We start from the raw sequence: 26,393 nt of genomic DNA, 5'->3' as shown, positions 1-26,393 counted from the left end.
CCATCATAAATCAGTCCGAATTCATACATTGGGATGTTGGTTGTTCATCACCGTTCCAACATTTGATTTCTAAGATACTATGATGGAAATTTCTAATGGTTTAACATTAATAAACCATCAAAACAAGTTATTATGCTTTACCATCATAAATCAGTCCGATTCATACATTGGGATGATGGTTGTTCATCACCGTTCCAACATTTGATTTCTAAGATACTATGATGGAAATTTCTAATGGTTTAACATTAATAAACCATCAAAACAAGTTATTATGCTTTACCATCATAAATCAATCCGAATTCATACATTGGGATGATGGTTGTTCATCACCGTTCCAGCATTTGATTTCTAAGAAACTATGATGGAAATTTCTGATGGTTTAACATTAATAAACCATCAAAACAAGTTATTATGCTTTACCATCATAAATCAATCCGAATTCATACATTGGGATGATGGTTGTTCATCACCGTTCCAACATTTGATTTCTAAGAAACTATGATGGAAATTTCTGATGGTTTAACATTAATAAACCATCAAAACAAGTTATTATGCTTTACCATCATAAATCAGTCCGAATTCATACATTGGGATGATGGTTGTTCATCACCGTTCCAACATTTGATTTCTAAGAAACTATGATGGAAATTTCTGATGGTTTAACATTAATAAACCATCAAAACAAGTTATTATGCTTTACCATCATAAATCAGTCCGAATTCATACATTGGGATGATGGTTGTTCGTCACCGTTCCAACATTTGATTTCTAAGAAACTATGATGGAAATTTCTGATGGTTTAACATTAATAAACCATCAAAACAAGTTATTATGCTTTACCATCATAAATCAGTTCGAATTCATAGGTTGGGATGATGGTTCTATGGTGTTATGTTGGTTACGATCGAAAATATAATGGTTCATGATTGAATTATTGAAGATTACTATCAAGATTATCTTGGTCCATCGATGGAAAACCATCAAAAATTTTTACTTGTGTAGCAATAATTTTTTTTCTCCATTCTAAATAATTTATTGAAACAGTTCATCAATGACATCTCTCGTTTATATGCGCAACCTTCCACTTCAGAAACAATCCTTCGGAAGGCTAACCTTCAGATTTCTGTCATTTATCTTCAGTTGAAACAAGGAACTATCTTCAAAACACTATAGAATCTTTTAATCTCCACGTGATCCTTTAAGACGAGGAATTTATTTTATTAAAGCAACATCTGGGGTTTGGAAGGCTATTAAAATGTAATGAAAAAAATACTATTAATTATTTCATTTCATTTTTGCTTTAAAAGTTAAATGAATAGGCAGGTCCTTGTCATTAGTTCTGTTGTTGTTTATTCGAACAATTTTATTGTTATATTTTATTTTAGATAACAATAGAATTTTAACTGGAGGATTTAATTTTGAAACAACAGATTTTGTATTTACACTCGAATTAAAGATGGCTATGTTTAAAATAATTTTGGGATATTTACAAACTATCACCTGTTACCCCGGTCGCAGAATTTAGGACTGAGTCTGCAGCACTATCTTCAATTATCAAAACTTGTCTCGATTTCAACGAAGCTAGATAGTTATTGTATGAATTCTGCTTAATCTAACATACATATAGTAAAATTTGTAAATATAAGGTCCTTTAAAAATATACATAAAAGAATTTAAGTGGCTTAAATTTAATTTGAATTTTATACAGCGAAACTTAAAAAATAGAATAAATCCCTGGTCGGTAGGCCAATTAAGTAACAAAAAATTTATGTTTTTTTTTTAATTCAGTTTTTTAATTTTTATTAGAAACAAGTCTAGAGATGTTTTAAAAACGAAGTCTTAACAATTATCACTCTTTTGTTTGCTTTTTAAAAATAAAAATAAAAACTAGTCTGCAGAAATATTATAAATAATAAAAAATAATTTGCGACATAATTATATCAAAAATAAACTGCAGATGCTAAAAATAATCTGCAGGGTCCGATGGCCGATTTCTTCAACCGGACATGCTACCTTCTTCAACGAAACTCTTTAATTATAAGCCTTTTTTTCCCTGGTCATTTCATTAATGGTGAAGCAACATGAATAACTCTCAATTGAAAGCATATAAACTGACATTCTGTAATTTAACTTCTATTAACAAGAATCTTCCACAGTGTCTAAATGTCAAATATACATGTTTCTGCAATATGTAAATGTGCAATACACAATACATAATTCAAAAGTATGTACCACGTCAAAAGTACGTATTTTTGCAAATGTAAATGACGTTTACACACCGAGGAAGATTCTGGATATTTAGAACTCAAACTATAGTATGTCAGCTGTGTCTGCAGTGGACTGATCGTCAAGACACGTTCCCAACTGAACACCGAAGTCAAGTACCACAGGCTGCGGTCAGCGTGCGGGTGGGTGATCACTTTGAGCAGCCTGCTTAAAGACCGAGGGTGCGCGGTATTAGTCCTAGTTTAACTGTTCTACCGTGAAGTGCTTGACTTTGTTCGCGGGTCGTCGGGCTACCGAAGTAGGAGAGCCATTCTCTCTAGTCTGGATCAAAATTGTGATGGCATGTCTTCGGATCATCCTTAGGGTTGTATTATGTGCATTATGCAGCTGTACGAATATGCAAACCAACAACAATCTATGTATTATATTATTCGCGTTACTATTTTGTTTCAGTCTTCATAGCATAAAGTTTTACCCTTTGTTTGATAGTTTGTGAAATTTATCTCCAGATTCTAAATAATTTTTTTTTCAGATGTGGCAAGATATAGAAAGTGTGCTACTGGGTGAATCCGCTTCTTCTGAGTCAAGAACTCAAATGTACTCTTATACTGCAGAACCTTGTACACAACAAAGTCCCAAGCTCAATCAGTCACAAGATAATGCTACTAGCTCACCCAATAACTTTTATTCGTACTCACATCCTCATTCGTACCATTTGCAACAAGTAGCACATCAGCAGCAGCAACAGCAACACTACTTAAACCCCACGGTAGTTGGGGCAAAATATCCCACCAATAACGGCTATACTTATGGACCTTACAGAAATTCCTACAAGCGTGAAAACACAAAATCGAACGCTTGGGACATGATGGGGAAGTTGAACGCTAACGACTGTTCAAATATGAGTTACAACTCCAATTTCCCAATGAATGGTGGATTTCCAACCAATAATAAACACGATCCAATGATGAACTCTGTGTACAACGGCCATCCCAATTCATACAACGCAACGTTAGCGTCCATACAATCTCATATGTCACCACCAGCGTCCCCAGAGACATCCACAAATCCCCAAAAAACCACTAGCCTCGATGGCTATTCTGCTACTAGTTCGACGAACAGTCGTCCTTCTATGATGTCTGGTTATGGCTATGGTATGGCCAACAACGTCATGACCACGCAATCCCATTTTCGAATGATGACACCACCTTCCTCACCGCACCTCGCCGATTTACTGGCAGCAGGGAATGCCTACGGTCTTAACAGGCCGCAAACCAACCATCCACCTTCGCAATTGCTTCCTCCTGGTCTGGGTGCCATTCCACCAGCAACGAAGCACAGGAGGGGACGTAGAAGCACCGGAAGGAAGAAAATCACAGTCCACACGTGTTCTCATCCTGGTTGTTCGAAAACGTACACCAAAAGCTCTCACCTGAAAGCTCATTTGAGGACTCACACCGGCGAGAAGCCATATCAGTGTAACTGGAAGGGATGTGGATGGAAATTCGCACGATCGGACGAGTTAACTCGGCATTACCGGAAACATACCGGAGATAGACCTTTTCAGTGCAGACTTTGTGAGAGGGCATTCTCGAGATCGGATCACCTTTCGTTGCACATGAAAAGGCATGCGACGGTGTAACATATCGACTTATTGCATAAACAATCGAGATAGAACTTACCTCATTTTATGTGATAAATACAATTTTAATTGATTTTATTATACAATAACGAGCTTTTTTTTGCTACAAAGTGGAACTGGATGAACTTGTTAGTGAAGTTTTTTTTTTATCCATTTTGAAAACTTGTACAAAATGTCCTCAACAGTTCTAAGCTTTGTTTTTGGAATCGGTCCTTCGATTGAGCTTATATTTTTTTCGTACTCTGAATCAAAACATAATTCATCCGCCATTTTTAGAATTATGAGCAAGAAATCAAAATATGAGCCTTCAAGCTTCTACTGATTCTGGTTTAGTCACCAGGTATTTAGCCTTAGAAGAAAATTGGAAGTCGTTAGATCAAAGGTAAATTTTTTTTAAATATTTTAACCTTAAAATATAAGACAAACTTGTGCTTTTTAGATATTGAACATACAGTGAAACCTCTAAGTAGCGACCAATTCTATGTAGCAACCACCTCTATTTGCGACCACTTTTGGCAGGCACGGAATTTTTTTTCCATAGATTTAGTGTTGAAGAAACCCTTTATGAGAGATCGTTAAAACCTCTCCCAACGTCCAGTTGCACCAAATGCGGAAAAAATCAAATAAGGAAACACGGAAAATTAACAAAACAAAAAATGTAAAACAAATAAGTAGATTAAAATGTATTCAAAATATTTGCGTGAGACTGCTATTTAGAGAGAGCTCTTCTTGACGATACAACCTCATGTTGCAGTCAGAGTACACTAAGACGATGCTATCAATGATTTACTTTTAGAGTAGAAAGTTAAATTAGAACAAAAAGATTTATTTTAGATGAAACAAGCATCTTAAACAAACATCTTGTCCACTTTTAAAATTAACTAATTTTAAATGTAAACTTGAAGAAAAAGACATAATTGTTTATTTAAAATAGCGTTATCATTCATAATTGGTAAATTTGTTTTTACAAGTTGGCATCATTTCTATGTTCCATGTTTATATCAGTTGGCATCATTTCTATGGAAACTAAATTTTATCCATAGATCCGTGTTTTCACCGTGTTCTTCGCCAAGAAAATGACACTGTCTAAAATTAATGATCGTTGGCGGAAAATCATGTACCATTAAATAACAGTTTTGAAATGAATGGAGGAAAACTCTAAGAAAGACCAACCTCCGTTAGCGACCATTTTACTGCGGAACGAAGAGTGGTCGCTCCCGAGGGGTTTCACTGTATTATTTTAATTCCATAAAGAATGATCTATATAAGAGTATTATGTATAGAAAAGAATAAAAACTTATAAAGTTTAGGAAAAAAATAGGCCCCTTCTATGGGGATGAGGAAGTTAATTTCTTTTGGTAAACGTGGGCTTTCAAAAGATACTAAAACTGCAGGAATAACATTTCATGGCAAATTCTGTTTCACCTACATAAGTAATTTAAAATTTAAAATACAGAAAAAAGTTTGTTTAGGTAAGCGAAGAGTTAACGATGAATTGCAAATGCTGATAAAAAATCAAAATATCAAAAGGCAAACAATTTAATGCAGGATTAAGCGATAGGAAAGTAATCCTGTTATAATTTGTTCGCATTTTGATATTTTGAAAAACAACTTTCAGCTCTTGAAAATTCACGGTTTACTTTAGGTTTACCATACTTTAAGTTTTTTTTTTTCAAACCTAAGGTCTGTTTTTCTAAAGCTCCATTGTCATATGAAATAATACTTTATTACGAATAACGTGCTATTTTCATAACTGCTGAGAGTTTGCAACCGTTACTCATGAATGTTAAGTCATGTTTATCCAAAGTCTGCGCTGCCTATGCTTATTCTGTAAATGGCGCAATATGGAGAAAAGCCACAGTTTTATGAAAATAAAAAGCGTTTGAGGTCTAATTTTTTAGTACTTGCAGCTTACTCCAAGGTTGCATTATCTCGGCTCATAAAAATTTGTAAAAACTGAGAATGAAACAGTGATTTTGATAATTTTCCTCCAGGTGAATAAAATGTCGCCAAGTTGGCGATTTTTTTTTTTTTTTTTTAAAGTTTAGTAACGTTTAAAATATTTAAATTAATTGTCCGTTCTGAAGCTCTGATAAAATTCTTCACAGAAAGATGTAATATTAGTTAAAAATTCTTCACTTCATGAAGTATAATACTTCAAGTGTAAGGCGCATAAACTGTGACTTTTTTATTTTCTTTGGAGACAGAGCTTCTAAAAACCTTGCTAAATTTTAAATTACTAATGGGAGGAAACGGAATTCACCATGAAGCTTTTGTCCCTTGGTATAGCGGCTTCTTGAAGTTCAAACAAAAAAATATATATAAACCTTACCTTTATTTCTAATGCTTCCGTTTTATGTTTTTAATTAATTTCCAAATTTAATAAAAGCATTTTCTTTCAGAATTTAATTAATACATTGTTTTATTAATTTAGTTTTCTGAATGTTATTTAATATTTTCTCGGATTTTAATTTTTTCTCATTAGTACTTATTACTAAGATTTACTTGTTAAAAATGTAATGTTAAATAATGGCGAGGTTATGATTATATAGCATGCTATAGTTAGTTTTATTGGCGTAATATTTATATTATACTTATTAGGAAATAATTCAATATTTTGTAAGAATTTTTGAAATTGCCTTGAAAAATGTTTCAAAAATGTACGAAAGGTGTAAGAAAAAACTCACAAAAATTAATAATTAATTGATAAAAAATCTATAACATACAGGATTTTATTTTTCTGAAAAAAAAATGGGTTATTGACAATTTTAAAAAAAAGCGATAATTATTAAAAAAAAAGTCATGAAAAGGTAGAGGCAATACTTTAAACTTTTCACCAATAAAGCTTCACATATTACACTCTGACGTATGACAGTAACAAAACTTTTAATTCTTTTTGTTTTATGTGTTATTGTTGTTGACTTAATTTTCACTCAACATTTATAAGAAAGTATAGCTTGTGTTTATTCGGGCAAAAATTTAGTAATAAGAATTTTATAGCCTGTTTTCGAAATTTCTTTTAATTTCCATAAAGCAATTTTTGAAATGGATGAGTTAAAAAAAATCATCGTAATTGAGTTGTTCTTGTGTGGTCAGAACAAACAATTGACCGTATCGTTACTATTTTGTTCGGAGTTTATTAAAAATATTTGATTGGCAGCTAAGTAACCAACGATAGCACTTCTGTGTATTTTTTGTTCATTTATTTCTTGATTAATCGCTATGAATGATGGGAAAAAAGTAAACTATGTTCCTGTTCCCACAATCTTTCAAGTAATCGTTGGCCTATCCCATTATTGAAATGTTCTTTGATTGTTTCGAGTTAAAAATCACTTCCATTTTAATCATTTTATAAATATTTGTTCTTGGAAGGGGTTATAAATGAATCTGAATTAACTGCCCATATACTATCTAAGTAGTAAAGTAAACTCATCAAGCAAAAATTAATTATATTTAATATGAGGTCGTAAGCAGATTTTTAGCAAATTTGGACTCGCTTGCCAGCAATAATATGTAAATCAGAAACCGATTTCCATGCTTAAGAAAGGTTGTCTCAGCAACACCCTCCTTTAAATTTTTTTTTTTTCTGCTTTAACTTTCACTTTTATAGAGGTCTGGCTATGGTAGTTGGAATTTCCCTGTTGCAGTTTAGTTCTGGGAGAAATCTTCTCAGGTGGTTGGGAGGTTAAATTTTCGTATGACTACTGCATCTGCATCAGATAGTAAGGGTTAAGTTATTTTATATCCGTCGTTGAACAGCCGACACAATTTTGGGTTTACGACTACTAATGTTCAACTCCGTAGCCTTGTAACTTTGAACCCAATCCGGAAGACAAGAAAACTCCTGGATCAGTACCCCCAGAGGTATGATTTGTTATGGGAACATGGAGGACTTTGCGACTCGACAGATTTAACGCGCATCAATCACCATTTACTACACGGGAAGTCCTCGGCCGACGGGGATCGAACCCACGCCCTTTTGGACATAGGCCCTACCAACCAGGCTATCCCGGGGCATGGTTAAGTTATTGGAGAGTTTCGAGCTTCTATGGCTAGGTTATTAGCCTGCCATAGAAGAAGATGTTTACGTGACCGGTATCCATCGCAAAGTGCTGCAACTATTCTATTTACAAGAGCAATTATCACTGTGGTCAGCTAGGAATTGCCCCTCAGGATTGCCTGGAGTGCAGGTTTGTAAATACCACAGGAACTCTCTGTTGCCCTTCTGTGGTAGATATCCAAAGCCCTGGCTATATCCAAAGATACTGGCTATAAGCTAGAACGTATATTTTGAGGAAATTTTTCCTGTAGGAATACCATACAAAACATGAGGCGTCGACTGCCTCGGAAGCGGTAACATGACTAGATTCCAATATTGCACTATCCATGGTTGTGGTTGATCAAAGATAATGATTAAAAAATGTGCTATAAACTTTTCACGAAACTCGTTTTTGATAATATAGAGGTGTGAGCAATCAACCATCACTTATTATTATTTTTTATTTTTTTTTTCAATTTATAAAACAGGATCTTCTAAAGTTGTCATACTGTGAGCTGGAAAACCTAGGAAAACACATATCTTTGAAGTGAAGTTTTTACTCCCATTTTAGGATTCGGGAGAGTTAAACCTCAATTTAAGATTGAGTCATTTCTGGTATGTAAAATTTGTTGTCATTTTACCATTAGAGAGAGGCAGCCTGTTTGAAAAGAGCTTATGGAGAGCTTACGAACTATGTTAGATAATAACAGCCGTGAGAATGCATTTTGTGCAAAATTCGTGTAATGCAGGACAATCTCGGCAAATTGATGTTATGTTTACAAAATTCGTGAAGGGATCATTTCTTTCACTTTTAAAGCGCTTTCACATTTGAGATTTTTTTGTTGTTGTTCCTATCTTCTAATAATCTGACATCATGACCGTGAAAAATCACGATCTGATCGTAATTAGAAGTGAATTAAAAACAAAGTGGATCAAAATTGGGCCGCTATGGTTGAAGGTCAGGTAAATTCATTTATGCGGTCTGGACCTTGACCCGATTTGCTTCTGATTATTGCTCCCGTCCCTATTGTTATTTGCCAATTGTGATACCAAAATGAATAATAATAAGAAAAAAAAATCGCGCGTTTTTAAAGCTTTGTTACGATTAAGTTAAAGCAGTGGAATGCTCGAATGTTCGAACAGAATGAGTAATGACGGATATCCGAATGTAATTTAGAATGTGTCTGGATGCGTGGCAGAACTTTTTTATTTTATCGTTCATTCCCTTTCTCGCACTCACACAATATAATTTAACTCAATTAATTATTGATACTATCTTAACACATCAGTAAAAAGTGATTAATCATCAAAAGTTTGAAAAATTTAAGTATTCCATACTGTTGAGTTTTTTTTTACCATGTTAGTTATCTGCAAATAATTTGGCATCATTCGCTTTTATTTTAAGTGCTATAATATAAATAAATAAATATTATAATTAAATAAAATAAAATGTGGGGGGATAGAGCAAACGTTAAGATTCGAATTCAAACGATTAATGATCTGGTTAACGGGCAAAATTAAAGTGCTCTTAAGCCAAAAATGGGTCAGCTGTTCAACTCTAGTAATAAAATAAAATCTGTCGAAAGAATTCTAGTTTCAGCTAGTTTCCACCGAATGAGAATTTCGAATGTTAAATTATGTACAATTTTTCACTGTTAAATATTCTATGGAAATCATTATTATATTTTTATACTTGGCGAATTGCGGTATTTAATTGAAAACGAAGTGATTTTGCCACCACTTTTTACTTTTTTCAAGTATAGCAGAACAGGAGTATCAGCATTACGTATTTCCTCGCAAACAAGATTTTTTTTTCTTCTTGAATCATATGGTTTCATCGATTAATTTAAAATGATGTTAACGGGTACAGATAAACGTTCAAACTAGTGTATTTTCCAACTTCGTCAGAATATCAAAACAGCGCCTAGGCAAAGTTGTCCTGGTTTGTAAAGTATGCATGGAATTATTTTTTATTGTGCTTTTCATTTGCCAGGGTCCTAAGCACTATATTTGAAATGCTTTGGCAAAGTTATCAGTAGTAGATATAAGTACATTTATAGAGCAATATTTTAACAATAGATTAACAATATTTTTATGTTTATCGTTGCTTCATCTGATTTTTATGTCCTAACTTTTTTCTCCATACATCAATAAATTTTACTGCTTGATGAACTGCCGTTAAAAAATACTGTAACTTGTTTTTTTTTTTTTTTTTTTTTTTTTTTGGCTACCCTCCTTCGCAGACTGCTCGCAGCATGGTGTAAAATCAATTAAAAAAAAATTATCTATACCCCCCTCTTTAAGTTTGAAATCGTCTCGCAGTGGACTGATCGCAAGGACACTGTTTCCAGCAGAACACCGAGGTCAAGCATCACTGGCTGTGGTCAATAAGTGGGTAGGTGACCACTTTGATCAGCCTGCGTAGGGACCGAGGGGGCGCGGTATCGGTCCTCGTTAAACTATTCTACCATAAAGTTCTCGACTTCGCTCGCAGGTCATCGCACTACAAAATCAGGGGAGCCATCCCCTCCTGCAGAAGAACAAAATGGCGATGGCATGTCTTCGAATTTTCCTCAGGGATTTTTCTCAGACCGTCGCCAATAGCCCATTGTGCAACTCCAGTGTGACGTAAATAAAGTACCTACTTAATGCGTGAAATTAATACTCCAACTGTGTGTTTTGTTTTGTTTTAGTCTCAATGATATTCATTCCACATACGAATGCGAATATTTTTTTTACGAAAAAATTTATTACAAATTCTTATCCTACACATTTTTAGTGGCATGAAAGTAATATCCTAACCATGCAATCATATAAAATTCTTTTTTACGTAAATCGTGATGAATAATTTGCATACGCAATAAGTGAATTATAGACGAAAAAATTCCTTACGATTTCGGATGCCACATTTTATTGTAATAATTCATTTCTACCTTTTGTCATGATAAAAAGCATCGAGACATATGGTACGCTACAATATTTTAATTCCAGACGACCTATATCCCAACAAAAGAAATGGGCGGACATTCGTTGGTATTTTTCCAGGTGGAAAAATAAATGATATTTAATCTTTGAATCTCTTCCAAACATTTTAAAAAGTTATACATTTTTTAAATTTTGTTTCTTTTTAAGTTTTGGGGAAACAAAATTTTACTGACATAGAATTCACGAAAACAGATGAGATATATTTCTCAATTCATCATTGTGTCTAAGTTTAGATTTGTGATCGCCATGGTTCATTTTCGTCAATGAAAATATTTTTTTTTCAGACCTTCCGTCGTTTTATTAGATTTTGTCCAAGTGGTTATGCAATAAAGATGCAATGTAACATTTTACTTGACACGCAAAAACGTTCTCTTAATAAAATCGGAGTCATAAATCAGAATTCATTCTTAATTGCATAATTATTTTGAACTTGTGTATACAAATCATTTACTGGTTTTCAAAATGATTTATGCAAAAGTAAAGTGAACTCTCGAATGATAAATGATTTTATACTTAAGAACAAAGAGAGAAACTTAAATTAACAATCTGCAGTTAAAGTAATTTTATTTTATAAGCGTCGTTGAACTGCCGACCCAATTTTTGGGTTTACGACTACTAATGTCCAACTTCGTAGCCTTATAATTTTGAACCCAATCCCGAAGACAAGGATCAAGTACTGGGAGAAATTTGCCTTCGTGGTGGACTTTTTGATGGAACTAACCCGCGTTTGCGTTACACGGAGAGGAAGACCACGAGAGCCTCCCTTGGTTAGCCTGGCTGCAAGGGGACTCTAACCCATGACACGTCTACTACTGAGGATATTTTATGTCAGCACTGTGATCGGTGCAAGCCGGATGCGGAATTCATATCGACCAGCCATCTCCGGGATTCGAACCCGGTTCATCTTATTGGAAGGCGAACGTTCTATCCCGCCATAAAGAAGTCTTCCATTACATTTATTCACTAAAAATGTATGCAAAGTTGAATCATTATTTGAAGTGATATTATTGAAACTTAGCAAAACTTTATCCAGTTAGTTTTCCAAAAAAAATTAAAATCCATCCTGTTTTAACAGATTAATACATCCGGAAAAAAAATAAAACTCCGTGAAATGGTCATTACTTTTATTTGCATCGACAAAAAAAAAGTGCGAATTTAGCACAATATTTATCGCATAGATTTTAAAGAATACTGTAACAAGATTGCAAACAAAACATGCTATTCATTATAAGATAGGTAAAACCTCAACCCACCCCAGGGGGTTTTACGGAAATTAAAAATTAAATTAAATATTTAAACTAAAAACTAAACATAAAGTAAAATTTTGCCAAACGTCAGTGGTGGGGGTCAGTTAAAGGTGAATTAGCTAAAAATTAAGGTAGTGAAAATCATGATTTAAATTCAATGAAAGCTAAAAACGCCGATGTAAATGTCAAGAATTAAAATTGATGATAATACTAAGGAAATTTAAGATGAAAATAAAATCACTATTTAAAAGTCAACGTTTGAATCAAAGTCGATGGAGTCTAAAATCACATGTCGACAAAAGTTCAAAATGTAGAAGAGGCTAAAAGTTGATGCTATTCATTATAAATATTTTTATATATTTTACGTTTAATGAAATAAAACTTTTTTAAAAAAAACTGTTATTTCCCGGCATCTTTTTAAGGGAAAGTAATAAAATAAAATAAAAATCATTTCCAAATCGTGATGCACTTGGTGGTCTTAGAAACATTAAATGTTTAAAATACCACAAAATGGCAACAGGTGCTAAACTCATTTGGTGAAACCGTCCATTAACTCTGAAACTTTCAGAACTAATCTAAGAACGATTACGTGGGTTTCAATAGTTACTTTAAAAGATTTTTTTTTCTTCTTACTCTAAGCTAAATAATATCATAAAACGACTTCTCATCATGCCCACCCCTCGAATAAAAATCTAATGAGAATTGTGTCCATCTTTGATGATTGGCCCGAAAAGAATAAGCTTAAAGAGTGTTTTTGGCGTAAGTAAATAGAGCTACCGATAAATTGGCACTAATGATAGGGTGTAAATAGTCACGACTATGGTGCCAAGATAGAGAGATATGGTGCGCGCAAATATAACGCGTCTCAAAGTGGATCCTTTAAAAATTAGATGGCGAGTGTGTATTAATATTTGGCGATATTTTAATAGCGTTTATCTTTGATTTTTATTTGAGATCGATTATGGGAAGAATTTGTTTGGGTCACGAATATGTTTCTCTATGTTACTAATGTATTATTTTAAACTCATATGACTTAAAAAGAAAAAATGGAACTCATTTGAAAGAGGATCACGTGAAAAATTTGTAAGCCTAGTCAAATTTAATACATTTCACCAGAGGTTAAATTTAATAACTGATTTTAGATAAACAAAAATTATGTGGCTGATTATTATGATTGTGATTTTATTATGTATGATTAATATTTTAGACTTGAGCTTCAACATAACTAGTTTTAACTAGTTTTTCTTTCAAACCGGAAATTATTGAATCCCCTTGCCGTCAGGCTAACGGTAGTAGGTTTTCGTGGTTTTCCTCTCCATGTAAAGTAAATGCGGGTTAGTTTCATCAAAATGTCCTTTAAGAAGGCAGATTCCTCCTATTACTTGGTCCAGAAGTTCCCTTGTCTTCTTGATTGGATCCAAAATTACAAGACTACGGATTTGAATATTAGTAGTCTTAAACCCCCCAAAAAATAAATAAATAATTGAATCGGCTGTTTAAAGACGGTTATGAAATAAAATTCTGAAGAAAAAGAAATAAATTATAAAAAAAAAGGAGCACAGAAATTATATTATCCGTAAGTCGTATTAAAAACTCGTACTTATATTTCATGGAAATTTGCTCTTTAATGCCACTGTAGTTATTTATAGAAACACGAAAAGAATTACTAATCACTTCGTTTCAGTTTTAAAAATAAATTAATTCAATTGTAATTATTTTAAATTTATAGTTTTAAAAATGATGAAAAAAAATTTAAATTTTGCATAAAAAGTGTTCATTTGTGCATAACTTTAATTTACTCATTAATTATTTGCAGCTGCTAGAATTTTGCGCCTAGTTTAAATTTGAAAAACCAAATTTTCGTTTGGTCCAGGATGGTGCAAATCTAAAAGTAAGATATTTAAACTATCAAACATAAAAAGAAACTGTAGTAATTAAAAACTGCTGTAATTTATGAAAAAAACTGTAGTAGTATGATTAATAAAATGCCCATGTACGACGGCTGTTTTTTTTAGTTTTTTTTTTTAGGGTTAAGTAAGGGCCATTTTGTTGTTTACGCTAATAGGTGACGCTTGCGTCGTGTCCTGGCATTCCTTGGGAACAACTGTGTAGTTACAGCTGTGTAGATAAACTGTAAGGTCAGTTCTGTGTCTTTAAAATGTTCAAGTTAAACAGATTGCCCGTCGCGTATGAAGTACGGTCAGTGATGTGTTTTTAGTCGGCAAAAAACATGTCTTCTGCATACATTCACCGGCAGATTTGTGAAGTTTGCAAAGCTTCCTAATGGCATGCTGACAGGAAAATCTCGCTATCCATGACAATGATTCTCTCCACAGCTCAGTCCCGAGCATTATTGAACTTTTTTGGCTGGGAAGTTTTGGACCACCCCGCAATACAGCTCAGACCTTGCTCTAAGTGATTTTCATCTTTTCCGATGTTTCAAACATTATTTTGGAGGCAATCATTACAACAATAACGAAGACGTGAAAACTATCTTGGTCTCTTGGTTATTGGAGCAGGCAGCAAATTACTATGTAAAGGGTATTCCAAATCTAGTTGTAAGGTATGATAAGTGTTTCAGCAATCTAGGCCACCATTTATTTTTTACATTATATAGTTGTCGTTAAACGGCCAACCCAATTTTTGGTTTAAGACTTCTAATATTCAACTCCGTGGCCTTGTCATTTTGAACCCAATGCGGAAGACAACGGAACTCCTGTATCAAGTATTGGGAGAAATTTGCCTTCGTGGAGGACTTGCACATGGAACTTACCAGCATTTGCGTTTCATGGAGAGGAAGACCCTGAGAACCTCCCACGGCTAGCCTGACGGTAATGGGACTCTAACCCATGATCCGTCTACCACTGAGGATATTTCACGTCAGCACTGTGGTCGGTGCAAGCCGGATGCGAATTCGTATCGACAAGCGATCGCCAGGATTCACCTGATTGGAAGTAGACCGCTCTGTCCCCTGATCGTCGCTGCTCTGACAATTATTTTGAAAAAAAAAAGAAAAAAGGGAGTAAACATATGTAAAATTAAAAAATAAATTTGTTAGTGAAAATTTTCTTCCATTCGAATTTTTTTTTCGAACTGCCCTTACTTGAAAAACTGCCCTCGTATATTGGAAAAGTTAGGAAGCCGTTCAAATCTTACGTAAACATGTATTGGGGAAGAATATTTGAGTTTTGCTTAAGAGTTTATTCTTAAAATTTGATTGCTACATTAAAAACAAAAGTAAACTTAATAGCAAGGGTGTGCAATCCCTTACATAAGCAAGGGAGGAGTTTTTAATTTACTTATTTTTGCTGACAAGGAAAATGGGTATTCCAAAAACACGTTCGCATAATATTTGTACGGTCCCCGTATTAAAATTATAATTGATTCAATATGTTGCCAACCAAGATAAAGAAATAACTGCGAATTCGGTGCCACGTGAAACAATTATATATGAAGATAATGATTGGCGGGAGTTGATGACGTTTGGGAAAAACTGGACTACTCAGTGAATAATAAATTCGCTTAAAATTCATTATTCTTATTCTCATTCGATCTAAAATTCTGCATAAATATGTTAATTTTTCTACGAGTATTGAGAGTGAGATAATGAACTCTGCTACTGACACACATAATTTAAAAATAACATCTACATTTCACCGAAAATATATAGTAGTATCGTCACATCTTCTAATTTTTTTTCCCATCAACATCTTGTTTTGATAGTTACAGTCGCGTTTGTGCTCTAGACATGATACGTACACTAGAATTAATTACGGAAATTAAATTTTCATCTCCTGAATTGAAAATGCTATTTTGTTGGATAAAATAGTGTGGCAGTACATGATGTTGAAAATTACCATTTTCGGGAAAGAATTTAGTTTAGTAATCTAATCTTTTGGAAAATCCGTTTTTATATTGTTGGGATTTATGGATGATACCTGTAGGAAAGCACAGCTTATTAATTTATTTCTACTACTACACACCCACAAATATATATATATATATGTATGTGTGTGTGTTACAAATTTCTTTCTACATTTTATTTTTTTTTTATATCTACTTACTACGCAAAAGTTATTATTACTATTTTTTTTGATAGTTTCAAAATTATTTTATGGGGATAAAAACATTTAAAACAAAAAATTTATTATAGCAAATGAGTAAAAAAAAAAATCATGTATTAACCTTCTTTCTCTTTTATAGTTTTTATGTTATTATTTAAAAAGAAGTAAAATAAATAATAATAGCTATTAACCCTTAAAATATAAATTAAAACATTATTAAGTTTTTCTAGAAATTTATTTTAATTTACATATTAAAAACCTTTTTTTTTTTTAAACTTAATTTAAAACAATTTCGAACATAAAAATAGCAAAATTATAATCACAAAAGGTACAAACCATACAAAGAAGGTAATCTAAATTTCTCTCGCCATTTGGACTTAGTTTTTTCTTCCAGGCATATTTTTATGCTCGGAAAAATATACAAAAGTTTTTTTTTTTTTTTTTGTCTACTTCGAAATAGTTATTAAATTTTAAGTAATTAAAAATTGCAAATTTTATCAAACAAATTACAATTTTCCCCCTACAGTCGAAAAGCAGTTTTGGCTATAAAAAGTTGCTTTAAGAAATTTTTCCTTAATCGTAAATTTTAATGGTTGCGGTTTTAATATTTGCATTTATTGTTTTTTTTCGCTCAAGCTTGCATTTTTCATAATTTATATTATCACAACAAAAGTGAAATGTATAAAATTTTTATATTTTATACATTTTATAGTGCGTGTGACATTTCTGGCATGTTCCTTGCTATCTTATATTGTACCTTGCTATCTAATTTACAGTTCGCCATTTACTTCTAATTTACAGTTCGCCAAAGTTGGAAACATGATTTTTAGTCCCCTTTGTATTTGCAATTATATCGGGGGAAATTTAATCACCAGAGTTAAAGCAGAGCATAATTTAGGCATAAATAGGCTAAACTTGACCATTTTTATTCAGTTCATGGAATAAGCAAATTTTTTTCCCCTTAGAAAAGTTGCTATTTGTAAACAACACTTTTGCATTTTTTTAAAAAAGTACTTTTTCCACTTCATACAATTTGTTAGGGTGCTATTTCGGAGAACATCCTCCACGCTTAAAATGAAATAGATTCATTTTCTGAACATGACTAATAATTTATTTTTTTTAAATATATTTTCTTATTTTACATAGTTTATTAATGGGACCTTCCAGAAAATTCCAAACATGTATTATTATTTTAGATTTTAAATCATTTCAAAATCAAAAAATTATAAAGAAGGTTGAGAAAAAAGTTAGTATTTAAATGATTTCATGATCTGAATTTAAAAATGTGTATTTCTTCCTAAATATCAGACATATTCTTTACTATTTTAGTTATTGATCTTGCAATTGCATATAATTTTAGGTGTATTAAAATCTGCGATTTTAAAATTGAAATTTTTAAATTGCAATTTTAAAATTGAAATTTTTAAAATGTCGCATATCTTCTTAAAAAACTCAGTTTTATTAATTTATTTAGGCGAAAAAACAAACAGTAAGGTTAATAACATGTATTACGTAGTATCATAAGACTATATAAACATGTATTTCAGCTACAAAATATAAGCTACATCCATATACTGGAGATAAAAATGATATTTTATATTTTTAATTGTTAATTGTAATTAAATTTTTTAGTTTCTCTTACCTCAGTACTTTTTAGAATATATATGCTGAAATAATAATAACTTTTTGTAACAAATGAACTGAACTATAAATGAATTTGAATATTTTTTTTTCTTCTTTTTCAGATAAGGAAGTACATGACAACGAATCATATGCTCAAATGAAAACCCTGAACAAATTAGTCATTACAAAAATTCCATTTTTATTTATTTAGATTATTTCTACTTAAGACTGTAAAATTGCAGTTTATGAATTTTCGTGTTCTAAACTTTTCGTTCATTGAGTTCTAATCTCATAATTTACAATGATTGTGCCTTTTCATTAATGATTGTGCCTTAAGTCATAATGATTGTGCCTCAAGTCACATGAATGTGTAAATAATTATTTGTAATATTTCAAAATTTGGTGCTTCGATGTTTCACAAATGTGAAAAATGTACATTTTTACTGTTTAAAAAAAATTATTTTTTTAAAGTTTTGTGCTATGCTATGATGATTTCTAAATTACATGAATTAAAATGTATATCAAATGAAAAATTTTTTGATACACATCTGTGTATCAAAAATGATACATTTGAAGGATGAATATGTTGATAAATGTTTTTATAAACATCAAACAGAAATTTATATTCGTTATGAATTTTGGATTATTTGATGCTTTGTTTGAAAATTAAAAACAGGAAAATAGTTGTAAATGTTACAAATTGTGAACTCTCTGTGATATATAGCTGTAATTTAGTGCATGAACATGAGTCTTAAGAAAAATTAACTAGTAATTTCCATTATAGTTTGAGTTTTAATTTTTAAATACATTAAGAGTCCCCTGACGTTAGTTAAATACATAAAGTTTTATATTTTTCTCTCCTTTTTAATAGTTCTTTTCAATGGCTATTAATGGCAATGCCTTATAGTGTAACACAAGTAAAAAGTTTGGAAATTGGATGAATGAGTTTGCACTTTTTAAAAATTTAAAAAAAAATGTTCTAACATTATAAAAATACAAACCGAGAAACGCCCTAAATATTTTAAAGAATCCCTTAGAAGAGCAAAAGAATCCAAAAGTTCAACAAAAAAAAATTATAAATAAATATAAATAAATGCAATAGCCTTGGCCTTAATGATAATAAGTTTCAATTCCTTAATTTTTAGAAACGATTCTTTTGTTTTCAGAAGAGTTCCTGTTTCAACTTGTTTAAAAATTAATCTGAGACTCCTAATGTGCATTATGTTTTTAAATCATATTTGACAAGGTTTAAAGTTTTATATCAATTTTAAATCAAAATTTTTCACGCTATAACAAGGATTTTTCACATTATTTTTACAAATTTTGTAGCAATACTAAACATTTTGGATGATCAAGGAATATTTTCTAAAAAACAGTTTTCAATTAATATCCATAAAAGATTTTGAAATCACTTGTATTTTTTTCTCATTTTGAACATGCACAGACACTGATGACTATAATTATGCATATTTAAGAGTAAACTGTGTGAGGTTATGAATGAAAAGTTATAATTATTTCACCTTTTACAATGATTGATTATTAATTGTCGAACTTGTAAGATATGTATATTGATTTCTTAATTTTTCTTAAATATCAACTCTTCTTTTTGACATGCTTACAACAGAAACTGAATTGAAAAAAAAGTTATTTTGTAAATTTTTATTCTCATATTTTGCATCGATATATATGTATATAGTTTTGTACATAAATTGAAGATAAATCTGGTTTTGGAAAAATAAAAGTTTTATTTTGTAAAAAAAATTTGTGCATTATTTTGATTATATATCTAAATAAACTAATATACAGTTAGTCAAAAAAGAAAAAATGCCATAAAGAACTTTTGATCTAATTATCGGATTTTTCCTTATTGCAGTGAAAACTGCAGTCACTGTTTCGTTTGACACGATTATCACATTTAAGAATGAATATGCTTATGGCATAAAACACGGAGCACAAATAGTCCAAAAGTACACAAATATGACAATGTGCATACCTTTTTGTTTTAGAGCAATGTGTACAGTACAATGTGTTTACCTTTTTATATGAGCTATTATTAAAAATTGAACCATTTCTAAGATAATCAAGATAACTCGAAATGAATGTGAGGACAAAACTCGCACATAATACTGACAAGATAATAAGTCACAGATAACACCGTTTCAACCGGTAACACGTGACTGCTTATATCCAATCGTTTTCCTCAATACGGGGCCACGATGGCTCAGGGGATAGAGCTTTCGCCTTCCCAATGAGGTGAACCGGGTTCGAATCCAACCGATGGCTGGTCGATACGAATCCGCATCAGGCTTGCCCCGACCACATTGCTGACGTGAAATATCTTCAATGGCAGACGAATCATGGGTTAGAGGCCCTTTGCCGTCAGGCTGACCGGGGGAGGTTCTCGTGGTTTTCCTCATCATGTAGCGCACACTCGGGTTATTTCCATCAAGAGGTCCTCCACGAAGGCAAAATTTCTCCCCAATACTTAATCCAGGAGTTCCCTTGTCTTCTGGATTGGGTTCAAAATGACAAGGCTACGGAGTTGAACGTTAGAATCGTAAACCCAAAAATTAGGTCGGCTGTTCAACGACGGTTATAAAATAAAATCCGAGCAGTTTATAATTGAATAAGTATTGGAGAAAATTTGAAAATCGAGTTTTAAAATTTATAAAAGAGCCATAATGACTGATATCAAGAAATTTCGACTGAAAATTGTGTAAAAATATGTTTGAAATTTGTCTATGTTAGAAATGTTTAATATAAACTTTAGCGTTGCAGATGCTAATAAATAAAGCTCGCAACATAGCATCGCTAGCATTGTACAATTTGTTACAAAATTCGCGAAACGAAAAGAAATATGAAACAAAACAAAAATTATGTTGCTTTTTTAATGAACTGTTTTGAAATTTCAATAACTGCAAGTAGGTTGTTCTAATTATATCCATGTATTTTTTTAATTATATTACATATAAAAATATATTAAATCCTAAAAAACGGTAATTATTTTTTTAAAGATATAACATCAAATGTAATTATGCTTATTTATTACCACATATAACCAACACCTTCTTGAAGACAGACTGCTTCAGCACAGATCAATTTAATAGCCCAACGTAACGAACATAAACTGCGCAGTGGATGAAAAATAAGAAGGATGTTTATACGGTCGGGCTATTAAGATGTCATTACTTCACTACGTTTGGTCTAATAAAGGATCAAATTTCTTGTTTATGATAACCCGTGCTGAGGCCTTCTCTCTTCTAGAGAGGTATTGATATAAAACTATTCAAAAATTTAACTTGTAAAATTTATTCCAAGTTTTAATGAGAGAAAGGAGAATAAAATGAACTTTTGTGATTTAATGTATATGTTACCGCAAAGTATGAAACCCCGGCATTCTATAGAATGCCGGATGTTTTTAGGCAAGGTATGAAATATGAGAAGTATTACAAACTTTCTCTAGGCATTGTATATAATACCTAGGCATTCAATAGAATGACAAATGCTATTTAGGCAAAGTATGAAGAGAAAGCGTCCTGATGAAGTTATGGCGTAAATCATGTGCATTTCTCTAAAATAAAAATGTTATTCTGAAAAAATAATAAGAGTGCCATAAAATTTTTTTTATTCAAAATGCATGAAGAAAAAGGAAAGTTGTACTAAGCATAATTTATGCCTTTCTTATTAAGGAAAACAAAATTTTCATATAAAAAAATAAGAAATTAATCTACTTGTTTCAACATTTCAGGCTTGAATGACATTTTAATCACAGAATGGAATTGAAATCGGAGATGTATTTTATACTTTGCCGGTTTCTCATTTGGCATTGTATAGAATGCCTAGGAAATGTGTGATATATAAATCGTTTCATACATTGCCGGCTAGTTTTAGGTATTATATACAATGGCTAGGCATTCTATAGAATGCCGGAATTCAAACTTTGCCGGTAGCATAGGCAAGATATAAATACCTGAAGAACCACATCGGGAGATTAAAATAAAATGGCAAGGAAAGGAACTTCTGATTTTCGAATTCAAAACATTCTCATTTGGCATTGTATTATAGAATGCCCAGGAAATGTGTGAAATATAAATCGCTTCAATGCCGGCTAGTCTTAGGCATTCTATAGAATGCCGGAATTCAAACTTTGCCGGTAACATAGACAAGATATAAATACCTGAAGAACCACATCGTGAGGTTAAAATAAAATGGTAAAAAAAAAAAACTTCTGATTTTCGAATTCGAAACAAAAGCAAAAACCGCTTTCAAATAATAAATTCCATCTACCCTACCAGCAAGAACTTAAGAAGGGAAAAAAGAAGAAAATCCTCGTTGTCGTTGGCCACTATTAATTAAGATAACATTTTTCTTAAGAAGGTTTCCCTTCATCTTTTAATTGTTTGGTTGAAGGAATTTTGATGAAGGTGGGTGTGGAAAAAAAAAAGCTTTTGTTTTAGTTTGTCTTTTTTTTATTTTTGTTACTACCTTCAAGACTGTGAAGGCTGGTAAAAAACAATCCGTCATATGCCGTCATTTCATTCCCTTCTCTGTACATTATTTTTGTTTCCTACACCTACATCTAATCGCTTGAGAAGTTCACCTACCCTTCTTTGCCTTTTTGTTCTATTTCTTTAATTCTTAATGTGCGTATTAGTGTACTACTGTGCTAATTACTCTAATGTGCTACTTATTTTTTTTTTAATATGTATTACCGATTAAACTCGAAAGCTGTTAATATGTACAGCTCCTGGCCAAATTATTAGATCTTATGTAAGATCTTAATATCAGGAGATATTATACAGCTTTATTATTTTCAAGCGACTGAAACTGGTTTGCACTTGTTTACGTCATTTGGTTAAATCAGAAGATACATAATATAAATTTGACGGTTGGATAAATTAGTCGATATATTACATAAATATAGACTATTTATTATATCAGGTATTATATTAGTTTATTATAAAAATAAGACCAACTTATTAGACCCACTGTAACTTTTTTAATAATTGCATGCTTTTGCAGGAGTTTATAAGCTTTACTTTTATAGTTAAACATGCATGTAATGGGTTTTTATTCAGGAGATTTTTTTTATGTACTTCCTATTTGTATTATTTTTAACTGATTGCATTACAATGTTAACCCATTGATGCAGTAACGTAAACAACTGCCAACCGGTTTCAGTCACCTAAAAACAATAAAGCTGTGTGGTATCACCTGATATAATTAAGATTTTACATAGAATCTTATAGTGCGTCTAATAATTTAGCCAGAGACTGTATACTACATAGAAAACTTGCAGATTAACTAAAGTAATCCGTTTAAGTGCGGAATCAAGTGTTTTCACTATGTAATTAGATAATCTCTACATTAACGATCTTCGTTAAGTTCAAAATTTTTTTCTTCTCTTATTCTATAAACTTTGATTGAATTTATTAACTCGATTCTACAGACATTTCTTGATAGTAAAATGTTATTTTCCTTAAATAAAAAGTTTGAATCTTTGCAATTATAGTTTTTAATATTCACTAATATAGTAGGGGAGAGTGGGGTCAATTGTAACAGGGTACGATTGTAACAGAGCAAAAATTTCGAGTGTCGGGTTCTAGATTTGGTTCCTACGTGGTGCACAAGGTGTATTTAATAAATCTACATTTACACCCCTGCTGGCAACCATTTTTATGTACTTTTGAAAGAGTTACATCACAAAAGATATTTTCACGCTACGTAAGTACTTTTTTTGGTATTAGAATATTATATTGTAACAAAGAAATTTTGTTTAAACAAATAAAAATTATTAACCGAATATGTAAGTGGACACCTTAATTAACATTTCAATAAAAAAGATATTAGTTTTATTAATTAACTAGCATTGTTTTTAACAAATAAAGCTGAAATGGCGACTTGGGGACGATTGTAACAATAAGTAAAGGGACGATTGCAACAGCTGAAAATAAATAATCATATGTTTACAAACCATTACTTAACTCTTTAAGAACATCCAATAGTTTCCTATATCATTTATATTATGTTGCATGTGCATTATTTTATTTATCACCTTTCACAGCATAAATTAAAATTTCTAACCCCTTAAAGTTAAAAGTTTAATCCTTTAGGTCTCTGCTCATTATTATTTTTACTCCTAAAATATCACTACTATTTTGATCAATAAAAAATATATCACAACTATGATAGTATGTATAATTAACTATGCTTTAGTTGAATTTATGAACTGTTACGATTGACCCCGTAAGTGGGGACAATTGTAACAGGTGCACGACTGTCAAAAATTGTTAATAACTTATATAATAACATTTAAAATAAGGAATTTATTTATTTTTTCTAGTAGAGGATAGTCTACTTTATTCGTCTGTCAATTAATACTAATAATATTTTGGATTTTTTGTTATTTAAAAATAGTTAAGTAAAAAATGTTACAATTGACCCCACTCTCCCCTATAGATAGCAAGAAACAAATAATATTGTGTTTAATGAAGCATGTTATCCCATCTTATTTCACTTTAACGAGTTGATAATGTGCACATTGAGAAGTGTGAAGAAAAAAAATCTGGCACTTTAACGGATTGTCGTTGTTAAACTGCACATTAGCTATAATCTGCAGAAAAGTCGCGATGACTCGGGGGATAGAGCCTTCCTATGAGGTGGGCCGGGTTCGAATCCCAGCAACGACTGGTTGATACGAATTCCGCCTCCGGCTCGTACCGATCATAGTGTTGACGTAAAATATCCTCAGTGGTAGTTGGATCCTGGGTTAGTGTCCCCTTGCCATCCAGCTAACCGTGGGAGGTTCTCCTCAGGGTCTTCCTCTCCATGTAACGCAAATGCGGGCTAGAGTCCATCAAAAAATCCTCCACGAAATCAAATTTCTTCCAATGATTCATCCAGGAGCTCCCTTGTCTTCTGTATTGAATTCAAAATGACAAGGTTACGGAGTTGAACATTCGTAATCGTAAGCATTTACTGTGTTAAAAAAAATCTTCTCCTGCAATTTGATACCTTAAGCACCTACTGTTCCGTTATCTGTGATTATATTCTAAGTTACAAGCATCTTATATTTAACCATGTGAAATTGTTTCCTTTTATTTACTTTTATCCGCTTCTGAAGATGCGACATCAATATCTCCTTGTTTATATTATTTGTAATGTTTGTTTGTATTTAGTTCATTTCTAAGTAACGTTGTTTCCTGCATTTCATATTTAATATTCTCCCTATGTGTTTAAACTCTAATTTGAAAATTTGAATATGTTTGTTTGCTTATGTGATTGAACTGTTGCGCGCACTTCGAACTATCGGTGTTTCCCCGGATGCGGGGGCGGGACGGGGTTACGCTAGTTGTTAGTAGTCGTAAATTCAAATATAAAAATAAAATCTATAAAATGACTGCTTTTTTTTTACAGTTTTCAGCGGTAACATGCACACCAGTTTTAATTCAATAGGATAAGAAATTAGGTGATTTAATGGTATTTAGGAAACAGATTATGTAAATGTATGAACAATGCATGCCTTTTTAATCTTCTCTTTCGGCTTATTGTAGATTAATAATTAAATAAATAGTGAAAAAATACAGAAAAAAGGTATTTCAGGTAAATCTGAAATCTAGAGTGATGCATAAAGTTTCTAATGCTGTTTTTTTTTTTTTTTTTTTTTTTAAAGTTTCAAAATGTAATCAAATTTTAACAATATTATATTCACTCGAAACTTTGGGAAAATGCATTTGCATTTTGATATTTTGAAAATATTTTTCAGCTTTTGAAACTTTCTGTTTTACTCTAGGCTTAACCGAACTCACTTTTTTATTAATTTTTCATTTTAAAATAACCAATGGAAATAAACTGAATTTGTCGTAAAAATTTCCAAAGTGCTATAGAACCCTTTTAATTTTACGAGCCATATAGAGTTACGTTTTTGCTTCAACTCATATCACACTGCGATATTATTATTATTTCTTTTTTATAATTTTATACGTGTTTAGAATTTTTATTTTCCTGCTATAAATGTATAATGTTTATTCAATTCATAAAGCAATTTTTTATTCTATGTAATTTTCTATAGTAATATTGTTGAGAATATTGAACAAATTATTAGTGCCTAATCTTTTGAAATGGCATCGGAATTTTTTCCGTTTGGGTTTTAATCAATGCCTTCTTAACTAGATATCAACTTGTGTGTTTGTAGGGAAATTTTCGCGCATGCGTTGTTAAGCTCAATTAGCCTTCTGTAGAATCTCTTTATTACTGTATAAGTGTCTAAAGAACAAACATATATTAAATATACGTATTCTTCGTATCAATCCAGGGAAATATTACAATAATAAGCATCAATCGGATATTAATTTACGTTTTTTGGTACAAATCCACTCTAATTTCACCTTTGAAACTTGAAAGAAAAGAAAACTTTAATCTTAGCAGTCAAAACCGAAATATAATGAATTACATGGTGTGGCCATGCGCCGCACCTTAAAGTCACGAAAGTTGACAGCTAATGGTTTAGTCTCCCTCTAGCACGCGATTTGCTTGTAGAGAACTCGTGTCCGTCTGACATCCACACG

The 26,393-nt window shown here is 31.8% G+C and overlaps 1 protein-coding gene across 4 annotated transcripts in view; it reads left to right on the top strand.

Moving 5' to 3' along the window:
- Positions 1-19,587, top strand: part of LOC107436532 (uncharacterized) — a 190,815-nt gene extending 171,228 nt beyond the window's left edge. For all 4 annotated transcript variants that reach the window (XM_043043129.3, XM_043043128.3, XM_043043127.3 and 1 more), the window contains 2 exons: positions 2,759-4,250; positions 17,949-19,587. In XM_043043129.3, the coding sequence (XP_042899063.1) occupies positions 2,759-3,868 (1,110 nt within the window). In that variant the 3' untranslated portion in view covers positions 3,869-4,250; positions 17,949-19,587. The remainder of the gene's footprint in view (positions 1-2,758; positions 4,251-17,948) is intronic.
- The last annotated feature ends 6,806 nt before the right edge of the window (positions 19,588-26,393 follow it).

Source organism: Parasteatoda tepidariorum, chromosome 6 (assembly GCF_982258835.1).
Source record: "Parasteatoda tepidariorum strain Cologne lab strain chromosome 6, Ptep-v5.0, whole genome shotgun sequence".
NCBI lineage: Eukaryota > Metazoa > Arthropoda > Arachnida > Araneae > Theridiidae > Parasteatoda > Parasteatoda tepidariorum.
Note: the sequence above shows the minus strand (reverse complement) of the source record. Positions and strands in the feature narration are given on the sequence as shown.